Raw genomic sequence first — 22446 nt, forward strand, 5'->3', positions numbered from 1 at the left:
GTAAGTTTTCATATACGAATCTGGATGTGTTCGTTTTTTAACGAAAAAAAGTTCCCATCAACAAAAAAACGCTAAAAAAATATTTTAATGAGATACAGTATATGTTTATATATATATATATAGGCTTGTTATATTCATTACATATATTATAGGATTTAAATTAAACTGAAAGGGATATTTTGAAATTGATTATTTTTAGAAAATATTTGTAGAAAAAATAAAAAAAAGTTTTTTTACTATTTAAATTTGAGAAAGTAGGAATTTATGTGAATCCTAAAACGTATTTATGTGGCACACTGAATCATTTTGTCCTGGGGTGTGCAAACTTTTGCTCTTAGATGTTATGTTCAGGTTGTTCTGATGTAGGTTTGTAAGTCTGAATCCAGAAGGTTAAGAGTTTAGTTTGTTTTCTTCGCAGGTTTCCTGACACGGAGTGGGATGTGAGCGGACCGGTGAAGGGCCGAGCGTAAAGGAGCATGGTGAAACACCAACCCTTACAGGTCTACGAGAGACAGCTGTGTTTGTCCTGCCTGACCGGGATCTACGGGTGCCGCTGGAAACGCTACCAGCGCTCCCATGATGACAGCTCCAAGGTATTAAGCACCTTTATCGCTTTCTACACCTGTATATCATCAATCATAGCGTTACATGCAGATCAGCTTGTCTGATGTCCAGACAATAACCCACGCTCCTCTGATCCGCATCGTACAAGAGGACGCACCTGGAGAAGCTTTGATGACACAAATTAAAAAGCCTTTTTTAGACCTAAAATAAAACATGGCACCAATAAAAAAAATGGTCCCCGTACGATGGTGCTTGTACCATACGCTGGAATGTTGTATACCTGCTGTTTCAGAAGAAAGGAAATTCTCCTGAGCGCTTTCTCGTCTTTGTGGGACGGCCGAGAGAGAGAAACCCAAGCCGAGGTTTCAGGTTCGCCCGAAGGACGTGCTGTAGGTCATTCCTGTCTGTATACAGCGCACACACATTGCAGTGCCAATACTAACGTTTAGTCAGCCAGAGAAGGCTGTCGGGTTTAAATGGCCGTCCTTCCAGTTTGTAGGTGTGCGTTTGTTTGGAAAAAACTTCCCTTTTTACTCCAAATGTTGATTTGTTTGCTCATAGTCTCTTAAAAAGATTCAATCTAGAACCTTTACGATTCCTTAGGAGTTGCATATTCGCTTCTTATTAAATTTATAGGATTTCTGTTCTGTTGTCCTCAGCTCGGTTCGTTAGGCAGGTGAGAACACGGCAAACACACACAGGTGTGGACCAAATCCGAGCGAGGTGGTTTAAAACTGAACCGAATGTGAATCGACTGTGAATCGACTCAGGAAGTGAATCGAATGAGTCATGTGTTTGTGTTGCACTATTTGTTTTTTCACTGCTAAACCGAGACAACGAACGAGCTGTAGAAAATGAAACGATGAACAGATGTGATACACCGTATGCTTTAAAACTACTTATTTATATAATATCTGAGTGATTTGTTTAGCTTTGACTCCATGTTCTTCATACGCATATGAACCTTCTTACTTAGTTCTTTCCTACCAGAGTGTTCCAGATGTAAAAGTCTACACACCCCTCCCAGTTTTAAAAAAAACAAAACAAAACCTGCCTAAATTCTAACAGGGTTTGTGTGTGGACCAGCGTATCCACTGGGTCTCACTTTTCGGTAGGACTTTTAAGATTCTTTCCTTAACTATGAACCTGCTGTTCCGTGCAATTAGGAAACACTTCAAAATCCATCGTAATGACACTCCGAGGTAAGAGGATGATCGTCAAAAAAACAGGATCTCGTTCTCAGGTAACTGTTCAGCGTCTGTTGCGTGGAAGCAGCACCAGATGTGGAATCAGTGCTAATTGCCTCCTTTAATATTCATGATATCTGTCTGGAAAGCAAGAGCCTCATCAACCTTAATCAGTCTGGCTTCATCTGATCAAGGAGCTTAAACGGCGTCGACGCTTTGAAGCCGCTCGCGATGCATTTGCATCTTTATTTGTTTTATTATTTTAAGTGACTTCCAAGTGAGAGCAGTTTCAGTCTGGGGATGCGGTCGAGGGTGTAAGTGTGTAATCCACCGCTCCTGGGATTTAAACTCAACACTCTGGTCAGTGATACGAGCATCAACAGCTGCGTGAAGAATAAAACGCTCTGGGACATTTTCAACATTTCTTTTTTTAAATCCCTGCCGCTGCAGCCGTCTCAACACAAAAGCTCGTGCGGGTGAATGCAAATCAGACCGTTTATGGAATGTGTTCAGTGGGCAAAATACTGAAGTGCTGATCACAGGGGAAAAGTGAACAGACACAGGACTGATGGCGTACACACACACACACACACACACACACACACACTCACCTACAGCTCCCCGTCGAGCCGAAAGCCTTGTTCATTCTTGTTGTTATCTGCGGCCTAATAATATATCGGTATTTATATTTCTAGCACAGAATTCTCACTCCTGATTGGTCAGTAGTTCTTGGTCAGGTTAATATTAATACACTGGTTCAGTTTCCCCAGAGGAGACAATCAGAAGTAAAGCTGTAACTTTTCCCGAAAATCTTCATGACTTCTCATGATGTTCTGGTTTCTCTGTAAAACGAAGCAAGCTGCGTTTTTGTTCTTCTTTTAATAATTTTGAACCCAGCAGCCGTGGAAGGGAGCAATCGTTTATCGCTGTTATAGATCCTCAGTGAGAACAGGATCTGATCTGTCGGATGTGCCCCAAAGGTTACATTTTAAAATAGACGTATCAGACGTACGAGGCATCATTAACGAGTGCATAAAAAATGTACTGAAAGAGCGCTGGATTATTAGAGATAAATAACGACGCGCTCGGGTGATGGTGGCGGTAGCATCGTTGATGGTTTTTCTCGAACAGCACACACCGCATTGAGTTGTATTGAGTTTAATTTTATTCTAAAGTCTAATTTAAGAATTCAAATTTTCAAAGTTTCAATTTTAAAAATAATAATAATAATAATAAAAAAAGAAGCAGTCCATTCTTATTTATTTCTTTTTTTTTACATTTTACAAAGAATAAAATATGGCGGGGTTAGCACGTTCGCCTCACACCTCCAGGGTTGGGGGTTTGATTCCCGCCTCCACCTTGTGTGTGTGGAGTTTGCATGTTCTCCCCGTGCCTCGGGGGTTTCCTCTGGGTACTCCGGTTTCCTCCCCCGGTCCAAAGACATGCATGGTAGGTTGATTGGCATCTCTGGAAAATTGTCCGTAGTGTGTGATTGCGTGAATGAATGAGAGTGTGTGTGTGTGTGCCCTGTAATGGGTTGGCACCCCGTCCAGGGTGTATCCTGCCTTGATGCCCGATGACGCCTGAGATAGGCACAGGCTCCCCGTGACCCGAGGTAGTTCGGATAAGCGGTAGAAGATGAGTGAGTAAAATATGGCGGCGACAGAATTCCTTATGAATTCAGAATTTCCTAATTACATGGACACGGTATAGTGTAAAAGTTTGTACACCCTTGGTAACAACTGTTTAAATCGTAATTCTAAACGATTCTTTGTGTGAATGTGTAATACGCCTGTTTGCTTTTTTTGTTGTTGTTGCGTGCTGCTTGGTAATTATCGGCGTTCCTTACTGTCCTGATTAAAGCGAGTTCACGTGAGGTTCTGGAGAAGCTGATTGGATTGCCAGATTATCCCGTGTAAGCTCTGCGCAACAAAGGATTCAGGCGGTGAGGTCTGGGACGTGTCGCAGTCTTGACACCCCGTAACTTGCCACACAAAAGCGAGCCGCGTTGTAAGCGTCATGCTGCGCCTCCACTAAATCCAGTTTGTTTTTGTGTTGTTAAGGCAATGACCTTATATAAACTTTCTACACGGCCTTTTTATGGTTTGGGAGATTCGTCCTCCAGTTTATGAGCCGTCTGCAACTCGTCCCGAGTCTCCGGTCCAGACGTGGATTAGAAGAGTGTCGGACTTTATTCCACTCATTTGGCTTTAATTCTCTTTGAGCCCTTTTCACGCAGCGCTGAAACACTACACTGAAACCTTTTGCCTATAACAAAAAATAACAGATATAGATTCATCTCTGTATTCTCACTGTATAAATGTTCCCCATGGTGAAAATCCCAAATCTCACGTGCACTGCTGTATGTAAGCGGACAGATTGGTTCGCCTTTTATTATAAGATCTTGTTTAAGAGTTTGGGGCTGCACAAGAAGTTGCCCTTCATCATTAGCAGATCGTTTTGTTTGTAAAATTTTGCTTTCGGTGGAAAAACGATAGAAAATGAAGCCTCTTTATAACAGAATCTTTAGAAACATGTCGATTCAGACAGGAGGTTTTTCTACCTGGAGTTATTTTACTGCTCTTCGTTTCCCCCCCCATTTTCCCACCTAATCCAGACTGAACAAAGCTTTAGACTTTTAATACTAAAATGTTGTGAAACTTGTTATTAAATCTCCCAGTAAACCGAATATGAACCGTACGTGGTTGGTTTTGCAGGTCAGAACGGAGTCAATAATTATTGGTGGGGTGTTTGGCTCTGTTAAAGTTCACACCTAAAGAGTTATACGCCCAAAAATGTGGAAACTATATGGACTTTGGACGTGAGATAAAGAGAAATAGTGCTTTCTCTGTAATTGTCTGTAACTGCTCTGTGTGTGTGTGTGTGTGTGTGTGTGTGTGTGTGTGTGCAAAACTAAATGATCTGTAGCATGAAGTAAGGCCCTAATTTCTAGTGTAAATGTTTATACAGAGCTCCCAAGACACTAGTGTTACATATTTAAACATTCCCTTGTTCTCTGCTCACTAACACGGCCTCACTGATGCACGTCAGAGTTTGTATTTTATGACACGTTTAATGAACACAGCAGGTCTGTTACCAACGGAAAATCCTAAAAAAAGGTCTGGAATTTCTGTTCTGCTGAAATAGGGTCGAGAAACCTGTAGTTTCCGGGTCAACTTTTGTACACGACGTCTTTATTTATCGACGAAATAAATGCGTTCAACTAAACACTCCGATTCCGACTTATTGGTTAAATCAATGAGGAAAGAGCCAGAGAAATTAGGATGAAGTGATACTGAGTTGTGAGTTATATCTCCAGACGTCTGGACGCGGTCACTAGGTCTGTTGCTCGTCGTGGGATTAACGTTCTCTTCTGTGAGCCGGTTAACCGGACCGAGAGGCGCACAGATAGATCGTCTTTCCTCCTCTGCTGTGTGTCGATTATATAACGTCCACTGATCTGGAGCTGTGGGTTCCCTGCCAGGTCGGCCTACACGCTGAAGCCCCGCCCCTCCGTCTCCCACGGCGATCCAGTGCGTCTCTCGCTCTCTTCTCAGACACTTGAAGGTTACCACCTGCTGCACGTTATTTCACAAGTCATTTGCTCTTTACCGAAGGCCGCCGAGGTTTCTGTGGAGAAGGAATCTAATTAACTGCCGTTTGTTATGTTCTAGCCTCTCGACGGCACCTTTTAAAGGTTTAAAGATTTAGATTCCTAGGATCCGTTCAGGATCGCGGATTACACATCCTTATTTTCCTCCTGTCCCAGGATTCTTAGGAGGGTTCCTCATTTTCATCAGCCTCACCATGAGTTCCAAGCATCAACATCAAAAAAAAAAATAATAATAATATTAAAAACACCGGCTCAGCCGTTGCACTACCATGGTCTCCATTTTTGAGAACTCATACGAGAGTCTCAGACAAGTGATTAGGCTTCACTTCTAATTACCTCACGTCAGGTTTATTTCTCTTTTACAGTGGGAGTGCTCCTGGTTCCTCATCCTGTGCTCCTCGTTTCTCCTCCTCCTCGTCTGGACCTACTTTTGGTGGGAGGCTCAGAACGACTACAACGAGTTTAACTGGTACCGCTCTATAAGTTATTAACACGTTTCATCCCTTTCCAAATAAAATAGTTTACTCAGTAGTGTGAGAAATGTCATCACGGCTGGTGTTTCTGTAGCTCTGTCACGTAATCCGGCACAAACGGACCTGCTCGAATACGACACGTCGAGCCGTAGCTGTAAAGGTCAATTAAAGTAAACCGAGCGTGTAATAAGTGACGCCAGCGGTTAGTCTCGGGTCGCGGTGTGTGTGTGTGTGTGTGTGTGAGGCCGTCACACTGAGTCACGTCTCTCTCGCAGGTTGTTATATAACCGATCAGGGGAGTGGAGCGATGGCACCGTCCCTATTCTCGCCACCACACTCGTGGGATTCTCTTACACTGCATTTTTAATGGTGAGTATTTACACACACACACACACACACTTTCTCTTTCTCATGGATTAGTTTCACTGTCTGTTATTTTTTACTGCTTTAATTAGCGATAAATGCTGCACTGAGTACAGCTGCGTAAGGTCACGACGTTATATTAAACGTTAAGGGGTTTCACTTGTCACAGATATCACAGGTAGCATTTTATATATTTATTTTTTTATTCCAAACTGATTGGAAGTAAGGGGGGGCACGGTGGCATAGTGGTTAGCATGTTCGCCTCACACCTCTGCCTTGTGTGTGTGGAGTTTGCATGTTCTCCCCGTGCCTCGGGGGTTTCCTCCGGGTACTCCGGTTTCCTCCCCCGGTCCAAAGACATGCATGGTAGGTTGATTGGCATCTCTGGAATATTGTCCGTAGTGTGTGATTGTGTGAGTGAATGAGAGTGTGTGTGCCCTGTGATGGGTTGGCACTCCGTCCAGGGTGTATCCTGCCTTGATGCCCGATGACGCCTGAGATAGGCACAGGCTCCCCGTGACCCGAGGTAGTTCGGATAAGCGGTAGAAGATGAATGAATGAATGAATGAATGAATGAATGAATGAATGATTGGATGTAACTGATTTAATTGTAATAATTTTTCTTTTTTTAGTTTTAATTAAATTGAATTAAATAGACATTAAATACATTTTTATTAAACTCTGTATTTCAGTATTTACAGTAAGCGATTTTTTTCTTCATGTTCTATCCGGTTTCAGATATTAGGCCTTTGTCATATCGCACTGGGGCAGCAGCTCAACCTCTACTGGATTCATAAGGTGAACACAGCCGACACGATTCATATGATTAGTCTCAGTCAATATAATGTCTCAGTTTTATTCCCAGGTTAAATTTCAGAATTCCTTTAACTAAATCCCAGTTTATTGAAAGTTTAATTAAAAAAAACAAACACAGTCTTGCTGGACACCAGATCATCCTTATGAACTCTTTCTTATTTGCTTTCTACTTGCAGATTGGAGTGCTGTCCATCCTTCTTATCACCATCACAGGCGTGGTGTCCATCGATGACATATGGAGGGACGAATGGGACGTCGTCCTCATGTCGCTGCAGGTGAGAACACTTCATTTAGAGACCGAGCTCGTGCTCCATGTTGTTCTAAAGACGAGTCTGTAACACAACTGATTGGTTCTAGTATCCTGTGTGATTGGTTTTGTGTTTGCGTCCAGTCGACTGGACCCTTCCTGCACGTCGGGGCCGTGGCTGCCATGACGGCGTTGGGATGGATCGTCGCCGGTCAGGTGGTGCGCGGAGAAAGAACGAGTGAGTGTGTAAATGAGGTGGATTGTACAAATGAACCCTGCTTTTTTACATACGTGTTCTCACACACCGTGTGTGTGTGTGTGCAGGGTTTCAGATGCTGTTTCTCCTGCTGTATGTGTGTGTCCTCCTGGCTCTCTATCTGACTCCCCTCACCATCTCCTCCCCCTGCATCATGAACCGATCGAACCTGAAGCCTCGGCCCACCGTCGTTGGCCGCCGAGGAGCTCCGATGGTGATTAAACTCACCTTTAATTCTCTTTGTCAGATACGTCAGGCTTTCTGTAAAGCCCATCTATTTTATTTTATTATTATTATTATTATTATTTGTGTTACTGCGAGAACCCAAATGCATCTCAGTGACGTTTACTTTTTTCTTTGTTAGTTTAGTCGTTTTTTATTTTCTCTTTGCTTCCTGACTCTTCGTTGTCGTCTACGTTCTAGCTCGCTCCGGAGAACACCATCATGTCCTTCAACAAAGCCTTGCAGCAGAGAGTCAGCGGCTTCGAGGCTGACGTCACCATCAGGTTCGTGTTAATTCATCTTCTCTCGGACTCGATCAATCAGCTCGGTTCGGTTGTGAGCTTGATTACACCTCCTACGTGTCGGAACGGTCGACTCCACATGTGGCACCGTGGTTACTGATTGTTACTCCTGTGGCTGCAGCGATATCGAGCGGTGTGATACAGGCTCAAGAGGCTCGTTATTGACTCGGCTGATGAAGTGGTCTGTCACACACTCGCTGCTCTCTGAATCACTGTCCTGATTAATTAGATGCTGAGTCAGTATGACACACACCCCTAAAACCCACAAACCAAAAAAAAAAGATTCCTGACCAAGAACCTCCTCAACCCATGGCTTTGGGTTCCTCGTCGTTCTGCAGGAACCCTGACCATTCAGAAGGCTGAAGGTGCATTGAAGCGAAGTAACATGGAACAACATTCCAGTAAGATCTGGTCTCTCCTGGTGGAAACAGTCCCTGTGTTCCTGAAAATGTTCCTGGGTTTGAACAAAGGTTCTTATTGGAAGACTGTATCCGATGTTCTACGGTGAAACAGTGCTTGTGCTCCTGAAAACATTCCTTGGTATACACGGTGGTTTACTCTGGAACAGAACCTGGAACTACAGTCTGTGGGCTCCTGGAAAAGTTTGTTTGTTTCTCACAGGAAGTTCTCTTTGAGTTTCTAGAATTTTATTTTATTTTATTTCATAGCATCTTGATACACACACACACACGCACACACACACACAGCTGAAGGTAAAAAAATGGGATGTTTAAAGTGAGACTAAAAGCAGACATGCGTCTTTTCCGTCCTCAGTGCAGACGGCGTCGCCTTCCTGATGCGTGACCGAACGCTGCGCCGCACCACAGACGTGGCTCGAGTCTTTCCTCAGCGGCAACACGACGACGCCTCACTCTTCACCTGGTCTGAGATACGCTCTCTAAACGCTGGCCTGTGGTTTCTCAGGGTACACACACACACACACACACACGCACACACACAGCAGACTCTGCAGCAGGCTTAGCTTACGCTCTGCTCTCTGTATCGTTAAGATTAGAAGCGATAATTGTTTCAGAGCTCATAACTAGTGTTTTTTTTGTCCCTCAGGATGACCCCTACTGGACGACCCAGTCAATGTCTATGAAGGAGCGCGGCCGAGCGGCCAATCAGACGGTATCTAGTCTGGTGGAACTGCTGCGTCTGGCGGCGAAGACAAACCGCTCGGTGATGTTCAGCCTGCGCAGACCTCCACCTCAACACCCACGACACGAGCTCTGGATCAGCGATGCCCTAAAGGCTGTGCAGCGCTCTGGCATCCAGTCTGAACAGGTAACATGTCACCTCACAATAACAATAATAATAATAATATCAACACCATAAAGTAATTATGAATGATTCAAAATCCCTGATTATTATTATTGAAAAACTAGATCAATTTTTTTTTTCTTAATTACACAATAATGTATTATATTTAACATCACATTTATTAATACATACCATATAAGGTATAAATCCATTCTATAGTGATCATATTAATTTATTATAAAAATGTTGCAAATCAGTAATAAATTAATTAATGGAAAATATATATATATATTAATCTAATTAATCAGTGCGATCGCGGTCCTGCAAATCTGCAGGATTTTTGTTTGCGAATGACTTCCATACTGCATTGTCTGGAAAAAAAAGGGTCTTGGAAAAAACATGTTCGAGCTCATGTTTGTTGTACCATCATCACGAAAAGGTTTACTGTAAATGCTGGGGTTATTTTCATCCAGTGAAGTCACGGCCTGTTTTCTGTTTTAAACCTGCTGCGTAGCGTCGAGCGGAGATAAAGCCGGCGCTTGTTTTGGCCATGTTGCTGACACACAGGTTTAGAATGAAGATAATGAGTTCATGGTAGTGTCAGGATGTTGGTGTGTCAGTGCTGTCTGACAGAGTGTGTGTGTGTGTGTGTGCAGGTGATGTGGATGACAGACTGGTACAGAAAGAAGGTGCGATCCGCTGTGCCAATGCTGGAGCAGATGGTGGAGGAGAAAGTTTCAGCAGAGGAGAATAAAGAAAGGGGAATCCGTACAGTGAGCATACACTACAGCCAAGTAACACCAGCAGAAATCAGGTGCACACACACACACACACACACACATACACACACACACACACACACACACACACAGTCTGAGAAATGTAACCATCAGTTCAGAAGGAAATGAGTATGTGAGGAAACTGAGAGAGACAGAGAGAACGGAAGACGGACGGAATCAGACAGACGGACAGAGTCAGACAGACAGTCAGACAGAGACCGACAGACAGAGAGAGAGACAGATAGACAGAGAGTTGGACGGAGTCAGACAGACAGAGAAATGCAGACAGAGAAAGAGAGACAGACAGACAGATCGGCAGACAGAGAGACTGGCAGACAGACAGACAGGGAAAGAGTGACTGAGACAGACAGACAGACAGACAGACAGACAGAGAGAGATTTCATCCAGTTCATTCTGAGGAAGACCTCCAGTTCCTGGTGTACTCCTTTATTGCCTTGTATATATAAAAATAATATTTTTATATTTATTTATTTATTTATTTATTTATTTATTTATTTATTTATAGACATACAGGTATATACAGTATGTATATGGAGAACGGTTTAATGATAGACGTAAATGTTGGTTTGTAGCGTATTTGACTGCTGTTATTCTTTCATCCTCATCCATTTACAGTTGACTAAAGATGCAGTCTCCATGGCAACGATTACATGGTCGCATGCACCTATCAGTGGTGACCATGGCATTGCTTTATTATTTGAATGGATTTCCGTTGCACTGGAATGATGTTGACATAACGTGACATTGCAGTACATTAATCACAGCATGACTTACAGTATAGAGAGCAATGTCATGTTAATAGCAATGCACAAGAATGCAGTATGAATGCTGACACAACACTGCACTAGCATAGCACTGATATTGACATGACCGTGTGATTCAGTAGTTATACATTCGACATTACAAGCTGACATCGGCATGACATTGCATCGCGGTGACTTTGGCGTTAGATGGCGTTCCATTATATCGAACGTTACACGATATTAAGTTTCAGCTGTTGATTTTCCAAGCCTCAGCCTCAGGCCATAGCCTCAGGTCCAAAATGCTTGTGTTTGAGGGAAAAAGCCTCCTGTCAGTCATTTTATAGACATTATATGTTATATATCAGCCAATGTCCTGGGGTGGAGCTTCATGTGCACACAAATGTCAAACTCACTGAACTGTTAGAGATCCAATCTTGGAGAGATTAAAGGATAAATCTGATCTAATGGACTTGAAAAAATGTGATATTTGTTAATTGATATGAAGTTGTAAATTTGTACGTGTGTGTGTGTTCGTGTATACAATCAGACGCCTGAGAGACCGCAACGTGAGCGTCAACGTGTCCCCAGTGAACGAGCCGTGGCTTTACTCGGTCTTGTGGTGCAGCGGCGTTCAGTCCGTCTCATCTGACGCTCCTCACATCCTCCGCCAAGTGCCTCAGCCCATCTGGTTAATGGTGAGAGATGGATCATTTCTAATCGTTATCACAGTGTCATTGGCCCTTTGGAATACAGAAGTATGGGATGTGGCAGCCCATGTGACTTCCATTCGGAAGGGTTTGAGTTCGATTCCTACGTCCACTAGGCTGCCACTGCTGGGCCCCTGAGCAAGGCCCCTAACCCTTAATTACTTAGTTATGTAAGAATAAGGTCATCTGCTAAATGCTGGAAATGTAAATGTAAGTAAACGAGTCGTTTCATCCTGACCAATCACGGACGCTCCAGATAAGTGTAACGGATCGTTTTTGTGGCATTTACAGTTCAACAAAACGTTCATGTCAGTGGGTTAATAAACTCAGCTTTTATTAGTACTTCTGTTTCTTTTTCTCTCAGTTATTGTACCTTAAAAAAGTTGTTTGACCATGTCGCCATCTAGTGGAGAAACACAATAATAACACCTGCTTTTTTCCAGAGTCCAGACGAATACTGCTTGATATGGATCATGGCTGATTTAATATCTGCAGCAATCGTCATAGGAATATTTATATTTCAGAAGTGAGTATATTGAAATGTTATACAACCACACACACACAGACATAAACACACACACACACACACACACACACACACAGACATACACACACAGTCTGTATCCTTGCTGCTTCTGAACTGATGCCGTTGTTCTCTTCGTTCCTTCTCTTTTTCTTTTTCTTTCTCGTCATTGCTGTCTGCCTTCTCCACTTCATGCCTCTTCGCTCATCTGCTGCTTTCTGCAAATCTTTCAGCTTTCACTTCATCAGGTAAAACGGGATAACATCATCAGCTCCAACGCTTTGCATTAACTTGATATTTTTTGGTTTTCATCGGTTGTTCGTGCTGCTGCCTTTCACCTGCCCTACAACACATTCTCTGACATGATGCTCATTTATTTGATAATTTATCTGACGTTATTTATGCCTGTAAAAACATTTAAAGCGACACCTTCATCCTTCACCTTCAGCTTTGTTAAGTATCGTGTTGAAAGTAAGGACTACGTATATTGCAGGTGGAGGATGAGCGGGATGCGTAGCTACAACCCGGAGCAGATCATGCTGAGCGCCGTGGTGCGCAGACCCAGCCGGGACGTCAACATCATGAAGGAAAAACTCATCTTTTCAGGTGAGAGCCATGAACACACAAATGAGCCACGTGCGATAGTTGAGGAAGGCAGTGACGACGGTGATGGGGTTCTTGTCAGGGGTCTTGTTGTCTTGTTGGTGTGTTGCTTAAATTCTTACAATTAACTTTTTTGCTGTATTTCACAAATGTTTCCATCTACACCTGAATATCCATCCGAATTTGTCCATAATGTGGTTGGGATCTGGTAGCCTAGTGGTTAAGGTGCTGGACCACCAATCGGAAGGTTGTGAGTTCAATTCCCATGTCCACCAGGTTGCCACTGCTGGGCCCCTGAGCAAGGCCTTTAACCCTCAGTTGTATAAAAATGAGATAAAAATGTAAATCACTCTGGATAAGGGTGTCTGCTAAATGCTGTAAATGTAAATAATCTACCTATGCTAACGACACCATGCTAATGCTTTGCAGAAATTAACAACGGCGTCAGCAGCACAGACGAGCTGCCTCTCTACACCGAGCACGGATATGAAGGATATGCCCGCAACACCATTTCCCGCTGAGCCGGATGTTGTTCGGATGTCCTCAGTCCTCGTTACACTTCACATAAACATTGTTGCATGGACTCCGGGAAAGACTGTGTCTTTCTTTCGGACCGAACTACTGCTCTGCCACTGCCGACGAAGGGTTTCTCTGATTTCTGGTCCTCGTGCAAGTGGAGCTCTGAATTGTGATTGGATTTGTATTTTCTTATTTATATAAAGGACTTTCACTCGGATGCCTTACGCTCTGTATTAAAGTGTAAGATATAAGATGAAATGTTGCTGCAGCGCTAGTGTCAATACTTTCATTTTATGGAGTGTAAAATTTACTGAACAAATTTCCATAATGCAAGTGGCTTCTTCTGCTTATTGTTATTATTATTATTATTATTATTATTATTATTGTTCTACAAATCAGGCGATCATCTGTAACGTTTGGAGGATTGAGGATTATTTGTATTCAGAAATAGATCTGTACTGTGAGTAGTTAATTATTTTTTATTTTTTTATATTATTTTATCCTCAGTGTAGTATTTTGTGCCGTCTACGCTGCAGTGGTTGAAGTACTGTGGTTCTCAGAGTTTGGATTGAAATGATTCCTCTGTGACGTGCAAATCTGAATGTATTACATTTGTAGAAAGTGAATAAAAAAGAAGACGACAAGCCACTTGGAGGAAATAAATAAGGTAATAAGGTAAGCTGAGGCGATGTCTACGTTTTCCTGCTCTTGCCGGATGAATACGCCGTCTGATCGAAAGCTCTGATCAGAGCAGGATGAGTCATAGGAGGTTCGCTGAGACTGAGATGTGACCACGATTTGATACTGAACTCACGTTATACATGTTCAGTTGCATGTTTTGATTCTTATCTAAGAAATAGGATTCAGCTTCAGTGATAATTTTGTTCAGAATTCAAATCTTCTGAACGTTTGGTATCTTAAGTATGTAACTTAGTGAGCCAGCATTAATGTATGCAATGTTAGAGTTTTAAGCACTTATGTACGTCGCTCTGGATAAGGGCGTCTGCCAAATGCTGTAAATGTAAATGTAAAATGTTTGCTCTCAGAACTTTTACAGGGCCATGCAGAATTTCCTCAGACTTAAAGGTGCAGTGTGTAAATTTGGGGGACATGTATTGTGGAGCCCGTTTTGCTACACGTGTTTTAAAAAAAAAAAAAAAAAAAAAAAGGTGTATTAGGTAATGTTGAAAACAAAAAACCTAGCGCAGGAAGTAAAAAGACACATGATGAAGGATATGAGTATCATAATTAAGCAAAAGATTGGTCTTCTGTACTGATTGGTCAGATGTCGGTGGTCTACAAATCCTTAGGTACTTTACCAAAAGCTACCAAAATGTTAGAGGAATGTCTTGATTATTATATCACTGACTGCACCTTTAATCTCGTGGTTGTGAGTCAGGAGTCTTGTCTTCATGTAGTATTTAAATGAGAAATTTAAATTTAAATAAAACTCAACCATCTTTTCATCATTAACAACAAAAAATACATTTTGTTAAAAAAGTTACATACTGCCGCTTTAATCCCAAACCTGATTTTAAAGGAAGCCCACTCAAATATAACACAATAAATACAGAACATATATCAGGTTTATTTAAAATTACTATAGTCCACACACACACACACACACTGGAGTAAGTGAGATTGAGATTAAAGCTGCAGCGTGTAACTTGATGAAATCAAAGTAGCAGCAGGAAAGATTTTGTGCTTGGAAAAATAAATAAATAAATAAGTAAACCTTGGTGCAGTCACTGCAGAAAATATATCAGGTTTATTTAAGGAAGGTTCATGTATTTCTTTTACATGTAATTTACATTCTATTTACAGTTCTTTTGTTCTCTCTGATTTACAGTGAATGTTGAAAGAAGTGATCTATATGAACAATTTCTCACACACACTAACAAACACACACACACACACACACACATAAATGTATATATCAGTTTCCTATGTTTCATGGCACAACTGACTGACATCTCATAAAGGAAGGAAGGCTCCAGTTTGATGCTGAAACTACAACTACAGTAATGTCCTGACATTTACACAGATTGATGGCTGGGCCGTGTTGTTCCTGAGATGTAGGTCAGATTCTCACAGCACTGAAACACACTGTGGTGTGATCAGACCTCAGCTGGTGATGAGGACAGAGGTGCAGGAAGGTGGTGTTCTGTGTCCTCTTTGCTGCTGTTGTCAGAGCAGTCCGAGGCGATGTAGCAGCCCGAGTCTCTGGGGCAGTCGTTCGGTTCAGCTTTCCCCGTTGCGCTCGGAGATTTCGGAGCTTCCTCATCTTCCACTTCTCTCTGACTGTTAGCTGAAAGAGAGAAACAACAACAAGACTTGGGTGTTAACAGCAAGCTGACAACTTTTCTACTATCTATGATCTAGAGCTCCTTGTACACTGTAGGGATAAAGGTCAAAATACAGTTTATAACCCTTCGTTTCTGATACTTTTCAGACTCTTTGCCACTACACAGTATGATTTTTGTAAGAAAAAAAAGCTAGTTTTGCAACATGATAGATCAAGGTTGGGCTGGTTCAAACGTTAACCACAAAAAACTCACCACTGCACTCGTTTCCTGTCAGTAACTGAGCTCTTGCATCACAACCTGCCTGTTCTTATTAGCTCCATCTTGTTTTTGTTCGCTTCTTAAGAACTGAAGTTTAAAATACCCCTCTGGGGATTCCTGGTTAGCATGTTTTAAACCCCATAAACCCCTTAACAGCTGCATAAAATAGCTATAATTATAGTGCTTGATCATAGTGCCTGGGTTTAACTCTGTCTAACTGTGTCTTTAATCTGCACAGGATGTAAGATCAACTCAGCTAGTGTATCATGGTAGATGAGATAATGTGTTGTGTAGTTAAATGCAGAGTAGGTTACTGAAGCTAACGGAAGTGATATAAGTGCATTTTTATCTTTTTTGCTAACCGAAGGGTAAATATTGTGTTTTATGCTAACTGAAGGGAAAAATGTTGTGTTTTATGCTAATTACAGAGACGTCATTCAGCTATCTTCTAACTGAAGGGTACTTATTTTATTTCAGGCTAACTGAAGGGTAAATATTGTGTTTTAGGCTAACTAAAGGATAGTTCTTGTGCTTTAGGCTAACTGTAGGGAGTCATCTTATTTTAGGCTAACTGAAGGGTAGTTATTCGGCTATATGCTAACTGAACGGTTGTTATTAAGCTATATGCTAACTGAAGGGTAGTTGTCTTATTTTAGGCTAACTGAAGGGTAGTTATTCAGCTATATGCTAACTGAACGGTAGTTATTAAGCTATATGCTAACTGAAGGGTAGTTCTCTTATTTTAGGCTAACTGAAGGGTAGTTATTCAGCTATATGCTAACTGAACGGTAGTTATTAAGCTATATGCTAACTGAAGGGTAGTTGTCTTATTTTAGGCTAACTGAAAGGTAGTTATTCAGCTATATGCTAACTGAAGGGTAGTTATCTTATTTTAGGTTAACTGAAGGGTAGTTATTCGGCTATATGCTAACTGAAGGGTAGTTATCTTATTTTAGGCTAACTGAAGGGTAGTTATTCGGCTATATGCTAACTGAAGAGTAGTTATCTTATTTTAGGCTAACTGAATGGTAGTTATTCAGCTATATGCTAACTGAAGGGTAGTTATCTTATTTTAGTCTAACTGAAGGGTAGTTATTCGGCTATATGCTAACTGAAGGGTAGTTATCTTATTTTAGGCTAACTGAATGGTAGTTATTCAGCTATATGCTAACTGAAGGGTAGTTATCTTATTTTAGTCTAACTGAAGGGTAGTTATTCGGCTATATGCTAACTGAAGGGTAGTTATCTTATTTTAGGCTAACTGAAGTATAGTTATTGTGTTTTGTCCTGTGGTAGGCTAACAAGAATAGCTGTTTAGGTAGACTGAAATAAAAATGTTTCATAGTGTAAAAGGCTAGCGGTTGTTAATTAATTTTATTGTACATTTGGCTAACTGATGTGTAGCTGTTGTTAACAAGTGGAAGCGCTTGAGTGCTTTGCAAACTGGTCTGATGTAACCGAAGTAGTTAATGAAGGCTAAGTAGTTAAGTAGTTAACTGAAGCACAAGTATTGTTCATTAACTCTAACTGACATGTGAGCATTGTGTCTGGCTACAGTGTAATTATGGTGTAGTATTTTGTAGTATTTTGTGCTAATAGGTATTTACTGTGTCTTATTGTAGGCTAACAATTTGTCTGCTGTAATTGACAAAATAATATTGTTTTATAGTATTGAGGGCTAACAGAACTGTGGTTACTGTATAGTTTAGAAGGCTAACAGAAATGTGGCTGCTCTCAACTTGTGGACATTTTTAGATTTTTGGCATCGATAGCCTTTTAGCTAAATAATCTAGATCACTTGTTCCACTGTATAATACACCTTTTCCTTACTTAGAAGATACTGTATTGCTGACATTTAGCTCAAAACGGTAAAAAAGAACATAAAGCTTTGGGACTGAGAAACTCTTCTTAGAATCTTTGGTCAGTTTTTTTGTTTTGTTTGTTTTATTAAGCATCTACTTTTTAATAAGTTAAGTGTGTGTGTGTGTTTGTGTGTGTGTGAGTGAGTGTTTCCTTCACCCTCTGCGTCATGTAAATACTCTGCCGCTGCCAGCAGTTTGTGTCTGTGCTCGGGATCGGTCACGTTCAGCTCAATCAGGTGCTGCTCTTTCAGATCCTTCAGATCTTCTACAGTCTGATAACCGTTTAGCAACAGGGAGGACACAAACTCCTGCAGGGGGAAAAAGATGGAGAGAAAAGATTTTTCAGTTTGTAGGTCACATCACGCTAGAGATGTTTTCACTTTTGACAGTTTTCTTTTATCACACACCATCTGAAGTGGAAACCTCAGTGACACCTCACTTCCGTTATTAATGAAGTTTTTATTTTTTATTTATCTCTATTATCATGTAAAAAAATAGCAAAAGCTCAGACTTGTTTTCAAACATGCTCATTTTCTGGTTTAGATATCATATCATCTGGTGAACTTGAAAATATTTTCTACTGGCTGTTGGGTTTAAAACCACAGATACCACTTTTTCATGTGAAAACATTTTCATACTTTTTAGAGTAAAGTAGACAGATGTTTATTTTAGCAACAAGGCCATGTAGTTTGTTCCGTTTCATAGATGCTCAAGTTCAGAAATTGTTAAAAAAGTTAAAAAATATATATATATTTTTTTGTTGTTTCCAACTAGCATATCTATGTTTTAATTTAGGAAAAATTAAGCTTCTTTCGTTGCTTTTTTTTTTTAGCAAATCTTTGGCTCTGTATCTTAATTTTTGTAGGAAAAAATTTATATTTAATATTTTACATTATGCCTTTTTGTTACCACGAGGGACACAAACTTTTGCACTTAACTGTGTTTAATTGTAAAATTTGTGACATACCTGACGATTCAACAAATGACTGATCACTCAAAACTTTCCACAAACCGTTATGCAATAAATGAAGCTCTTTATGTTAGGAAGTTAGTGACTAGGCAACAGGTATAAACATTGAAACTTGTTCTTAACTTAAATTCATAATCTGAGGCTTGTATAGAACATGTGAGGCAGAAAGATTTAGAAATAAAAGTCGCTAAAAAGCCTCAGTGGTAGATTCAATGTGTGTGTAAATAACAGCCTCGTATCTCTAGCAGAATTGAAGAGTACAAGACTGGGCTAAAGCAAAGAGGTACTGGGGTCATCCTTACCTGACAGGACTGGAGATTACCTTTCAAATGAAGCAAAGCTGCTCAAGTGTCACCTCTGCTTCAGTGCAAAATCTCACCTGGACACTGTACATAATGTGCACCTGAGAACTGCTGCTGTAATCATCAAGCCTGTCCTGTTGCTCATCCCAGGACTCTTATTCCTAATCTGCTCAGACATCCTTTCAACACACATTTTGATGTATTTCTTGAATCTTCTACTCCTGAATACTCTACTGATTCCTAAACCCACTATCCAGCACTATCCTGTTCACTAGGGATCTAGAAATCCGGATTTCTCTAAACCTTAGTCCCTAATGCCATGTTCATGTTTCCCCACATTAGCGATTGGAACACAGTCAAAGAATTAAAGCAGCACCTCCAAGTGCAGTCTCTCGAGGAACTCCTGGAGCGTTTTGGGTCGAGGTCTTCTGCTTCTCCTGTGGTTTCCCATCCTGTGCACTGGAGCGGGTTCCTCGGCCAGAACGTCTACGTAGATGAACTTAAAACTGCCGACTTTGCCGTTCAGCATGCCTGTCCATATGCCCATGGGGGACTTAGTGATGACGTCGATCACATCTCCAACCTGATACAATGGAATATTTAGCAGTTATAAAGACTTTGACTGCGATACTCCGCTATCATCATCGGTTCATCCATATACTCTGGTCTGTACAGATTTTAGATTAAGGTCTGTATTAATATTATTATTTTCAGGTCTGTTTAATCTAAGGGACGGATCTCAAAACAATAGGAAGATCTCCAGTATTTCCGTCAGCACTGCTTACATGACATATATGATACAGAAGATATTTTAAAAATAAATTTTAGAAATGTATTACTATAATCGGTAATAAGATGGCCTGGGGCACTGGGATTGCCTCGTCAGAGTAAATTAATAAGATGAGCTACCTTGAGTTTTAGAGACTCGGTGTCATATGGGCTCGGAAGGAAATCGGTGTGAACTTTTGCTTTGCAACAGAAATGGATGGTTTCGGGAACTTCCTCCTCCAGCCTCACACTGTCTCTATTAAACGAGCCCTCGGAGCCGCTGGCGACGCCACCTAACAACCAGCAAAATTACACGATAAATAAACTAGCTGGTGATTTTAGACGCAGAATCAAATCCAAGTTGAGAATAAATCCCCCCCATCCCCACCCCCTTTGAAGAACATCAAATATGCTGTCGAGAGGATATGAAATAGGGTGGAGGCTGTTATAAAGACAAAATGTGCACCTACAAGCTATTAGAGATTATTTATATCACATTAGGAAATGAAAATTCAGTTTTATGTTTTTTGAGAATTTTTTCATTTATCTAGCATGAAGTACATACAAACAATACAGCAGTACATAGCTGATTTATTCCTGACCTATTTGTTTTTCTTACAGTTTTACACTAAAATGAGGTATTTTTCTGCACGAAAGTTGATGTTAAATAAAACTGGATGTGTGTTAAACCACACCTAGTTCTTTTACCTAGTTCTGTGAACAGTTTCACCTATTTCACTCTGCTCCAAAGAGAAAATAGGCTTGTGTGTGTGTGTGTGTGTGGGTGGGTGTGTGTTTAACTTACTACTGGATGAGCTTTGGCCACTGTGGAGACTGAAGAGACTTTCCACAGAGTTACTGGACTTGGTTTGGGCTTTGGCTGGAGCTTCAGTCACATTAGACTGTCCTTCAGCTTCCTGGTCTCCATCTACACCTTCTCCCTGTGCACACACCACACACCACAACCTTGACAACTAGTTTTTTATCATGTTTCCTACACCGTACTCAAATCGGTTAGAAAGTGTTGACTATTTTTTCCATGACAGTAGTGCAGCTTCATCTCGCACATCACACGCTTCTATCAGTACGCTTCTATCGATGACATTTATTTAGACTTTTTGGAAGCATCAGCACTTTGTAACAGCCAGAGATAAAATTGTAACTTACATGAGAAAGTCTCTTTGCCTTTGTCTGCAATTTTTTTCATATTAATTTCAATAGGGAGAACAATAAGAGAGTGACTATGGGAATAAATAATCAACTACAGCACAGAACACTGTTATTGATTATTTTCCAATAAGTGCACACCTCCAAGTGATTTATTCCTACCTCCTGACTTGCTTGTTATAGGTGTAGTCGTATTGCCAGTGTGTTTGAGAAACACACTTTTATAAATGATAAAAGACCTCGCTGCCCTTTCTGATATGTGACATTTCTGACTGTTTTGTCACTTCAGTGGTTTGAAAGTTGACATGCTTTCCAGTGATAGGTTTATCACATGAAACGTTGCATAAAAAAAAAGCAGACGTTGCAAAAAAAAAGCCAAAACACTCAGTCGCTTTGATCTTCAGCGCTCACCGTTTCCTCTGAGAGAGCGCGAGTGTATTTCTTCCCCATCTTCTTGCGCATGGTCATCGAGATGGCTTTCATCTTCTTCCCTAATCCCCCTTTGATATGTTCGCCCTCGGCCGGGTCGCCATCAGCAACCTGTCCCTGGAAGTTTAAAAAGCAGAAAAGTAAAAGTGAAAAAAAAAAAAAAAAAAAAAAGTCCTCAGATTAAAGAACAATACCGCACAACGTGACATGTTTCATAATGTGTATGATTATTATTTCTTTATATTTCTTTATTTTTGTAAGCAGAAACGCAGACTGAAACATTTACCAAAGCGCTTTCATGTTCCTCCAATTTGGACTGGGTTTTGGACGTGTCGAACCTGCCGAAGCTGTAAGAGCGCTGATGAAGACAGAAGTGAAATGTTTTAGACTGTATGACTACATCGAAATCTGTGAAATAAAAGGATGTTGCAATGCTCTTGTACTAATACACAAAGCAGGCACAAGTGTAGTAGCTAGAAATTTTTAGTCAGAATTAAATTTTTCAAACTTGCTCAATTTTGGCAGTAAACTGATTAAAATAGAGCAAGAATAATTTTAGACATTTGTCCCTTTTAATTGATTTTTTTATACACCTGCTATAAAAAATAACAACATCAAAAATAGCAACATCAGCAAAGCGATAAATAAATAAAAACATAAACAAGCAATAAATAAACTTTTGTACACTTGTCTATATTTTTTTCAAACCTGTCCTGTTTTCAGAGAAAAAAGTTTTAAACATATGAACTAAATTTTGTAACAATGCTTTGGCATCGGTCCGTTTGCAACTGGCTTTTCTGTTATAACGTTATAACCTGCTGTGTTTATAAGCACTGATGCAATATTACTGAAACAATTAGACTAACAATTCTTTTTTACCTTTGGCTTATTCCTTGGCTTCTCTGCGGCATTTGAAGTTTTCCTCTGAAGCATGACTCTCAAAGACGTGTTATTTGTCTTCAAAAACAAGTTTTACTATGCATGACCAAACTCACTACACACGCTGACACTTCTCATGCACCCTCTGTACACACACATACATGCTCACTCACACAGGGCCGAGCCCACACTTCCTCATCTTAACACAGGATGTGTCGCTCATATGCCTCTTACATCTGGTCAAAAACCTCTTCAGGAGAAAAACCGCCATAGAGAGAGTGTGTGATTGTGAGCGACGAGTGCT

At 40.8% G+C, this 22446-nt stretch overlaps 2 protein-coding genes across 2 annotated transcripts in view; one reads left to right on the plus strand and one right to left on the minus strand.

The window, feature by feature from the left end:
* gdpd5a (glycerophosphodiester phosphodiesterase domain containing 5a) overlaps positions 1 to 13847 on the plus strand; it is a 25514-nt gene extending 11667 nt beyond the window's left edge. Inside the window, exons 2-16 of the mRNA XM_060896446.1 lie at positions 419 to 593; positions 5730 to 5833; positions 6113 to 6206; positions 6939 to 6998; positions 7193 to 7291; positions 7408 to 7501; positions 7588 to 7733; positions 7943 to 8025; positions 8818 to 8968; positions 9109 to 9330; positions 9963 to 10120; positions 11397 to 11544; positions 12000 to 12082; positions 12573 to 12685; positions 13112 to 13847. Coding sequence (XP_060752429.1) covers positions 477 to 593; positions 5730 to 5833; positions 6113 to 6206; positions 6939 to 6998; positions 7193 to 7291; positions 7408 to 7501; positions 7588 to 7733; positions 7943 to 8025; positions 8818 to 8968; positions 9109 to 9330; positions 9963 to 10120; positions 11397 to 11544; positions 12000 to 12082; positions 12573 to 12685; positions 13112 to 13203 — 1764 coding nt within the window. The 5' untranslated portion in view covers positions 419 to 476 and the 3' untranslated portion in view covers positions 13204 to 13847. The remainder of the gene's footprint in view (positions 1 to 418; positions 594 to 5729; positions 5834 to 6112; positions 6207 to 6938; positions 6999 to 7192; positions 7292 to 7407; positions 7502 to 7587; positions 7734 to 7942; positions 8026 to 8817; positions 8969 to 9108; positions 9331 to 9962; positions 10121 to 11396; positions 11545 to 11999; positions 12083 to 12572; positions 12686 to 13111) is intronic.
* Positions 13848 to 14950: 1103 nt separating this feature from the next.
* LOC132863359 (SAM domain-containing protein SAMSN-1-like) lies at positions 14951 to 22405 on the minus strand. The gene is made up of 8 exons (XM_060896134.1): positions 22143 to 22405; positions 21550 to 21621; positions 21246 to 21380; positions 20473 to 20608; positions 19809 to 19960; positions 19276 to 19482; positions 17785 to 17935; positions 14951 to 15509 (listed from the first exon to the last, which is right to left on the minus strand). Exons 1-8 carry the CDS (start codon positions 22194 to 22196, stop codon positions 15319 to 15321), a joined length of 1098 nt encoding a protein of 365 aa, XP_060752117.1. The 5' UTR covers positions 22197 to 22405; the 3' UTR covers positions 14951 to 15318.
* Between the last annotated feature and the right edge of the window lie 41 nt (positions 22406 to 22446).

The sequence above is a fragment of the Tachysurus vachellii genome, chromosome 20 (assembly GCF_030014155.1).
Source record: "Tachysurus vachellii isolate PV-2020 chromosome 20, HZAU_Pvac_v1, whole genome shotgun sequence".
Taxonomy (NCBI): domain Eukaryota; kingdom Metazoa; phylum Chordata; class Actinopteri; order Siluriformes; family Bagridae; genus Tachysurus; species Tachysurus vachellii.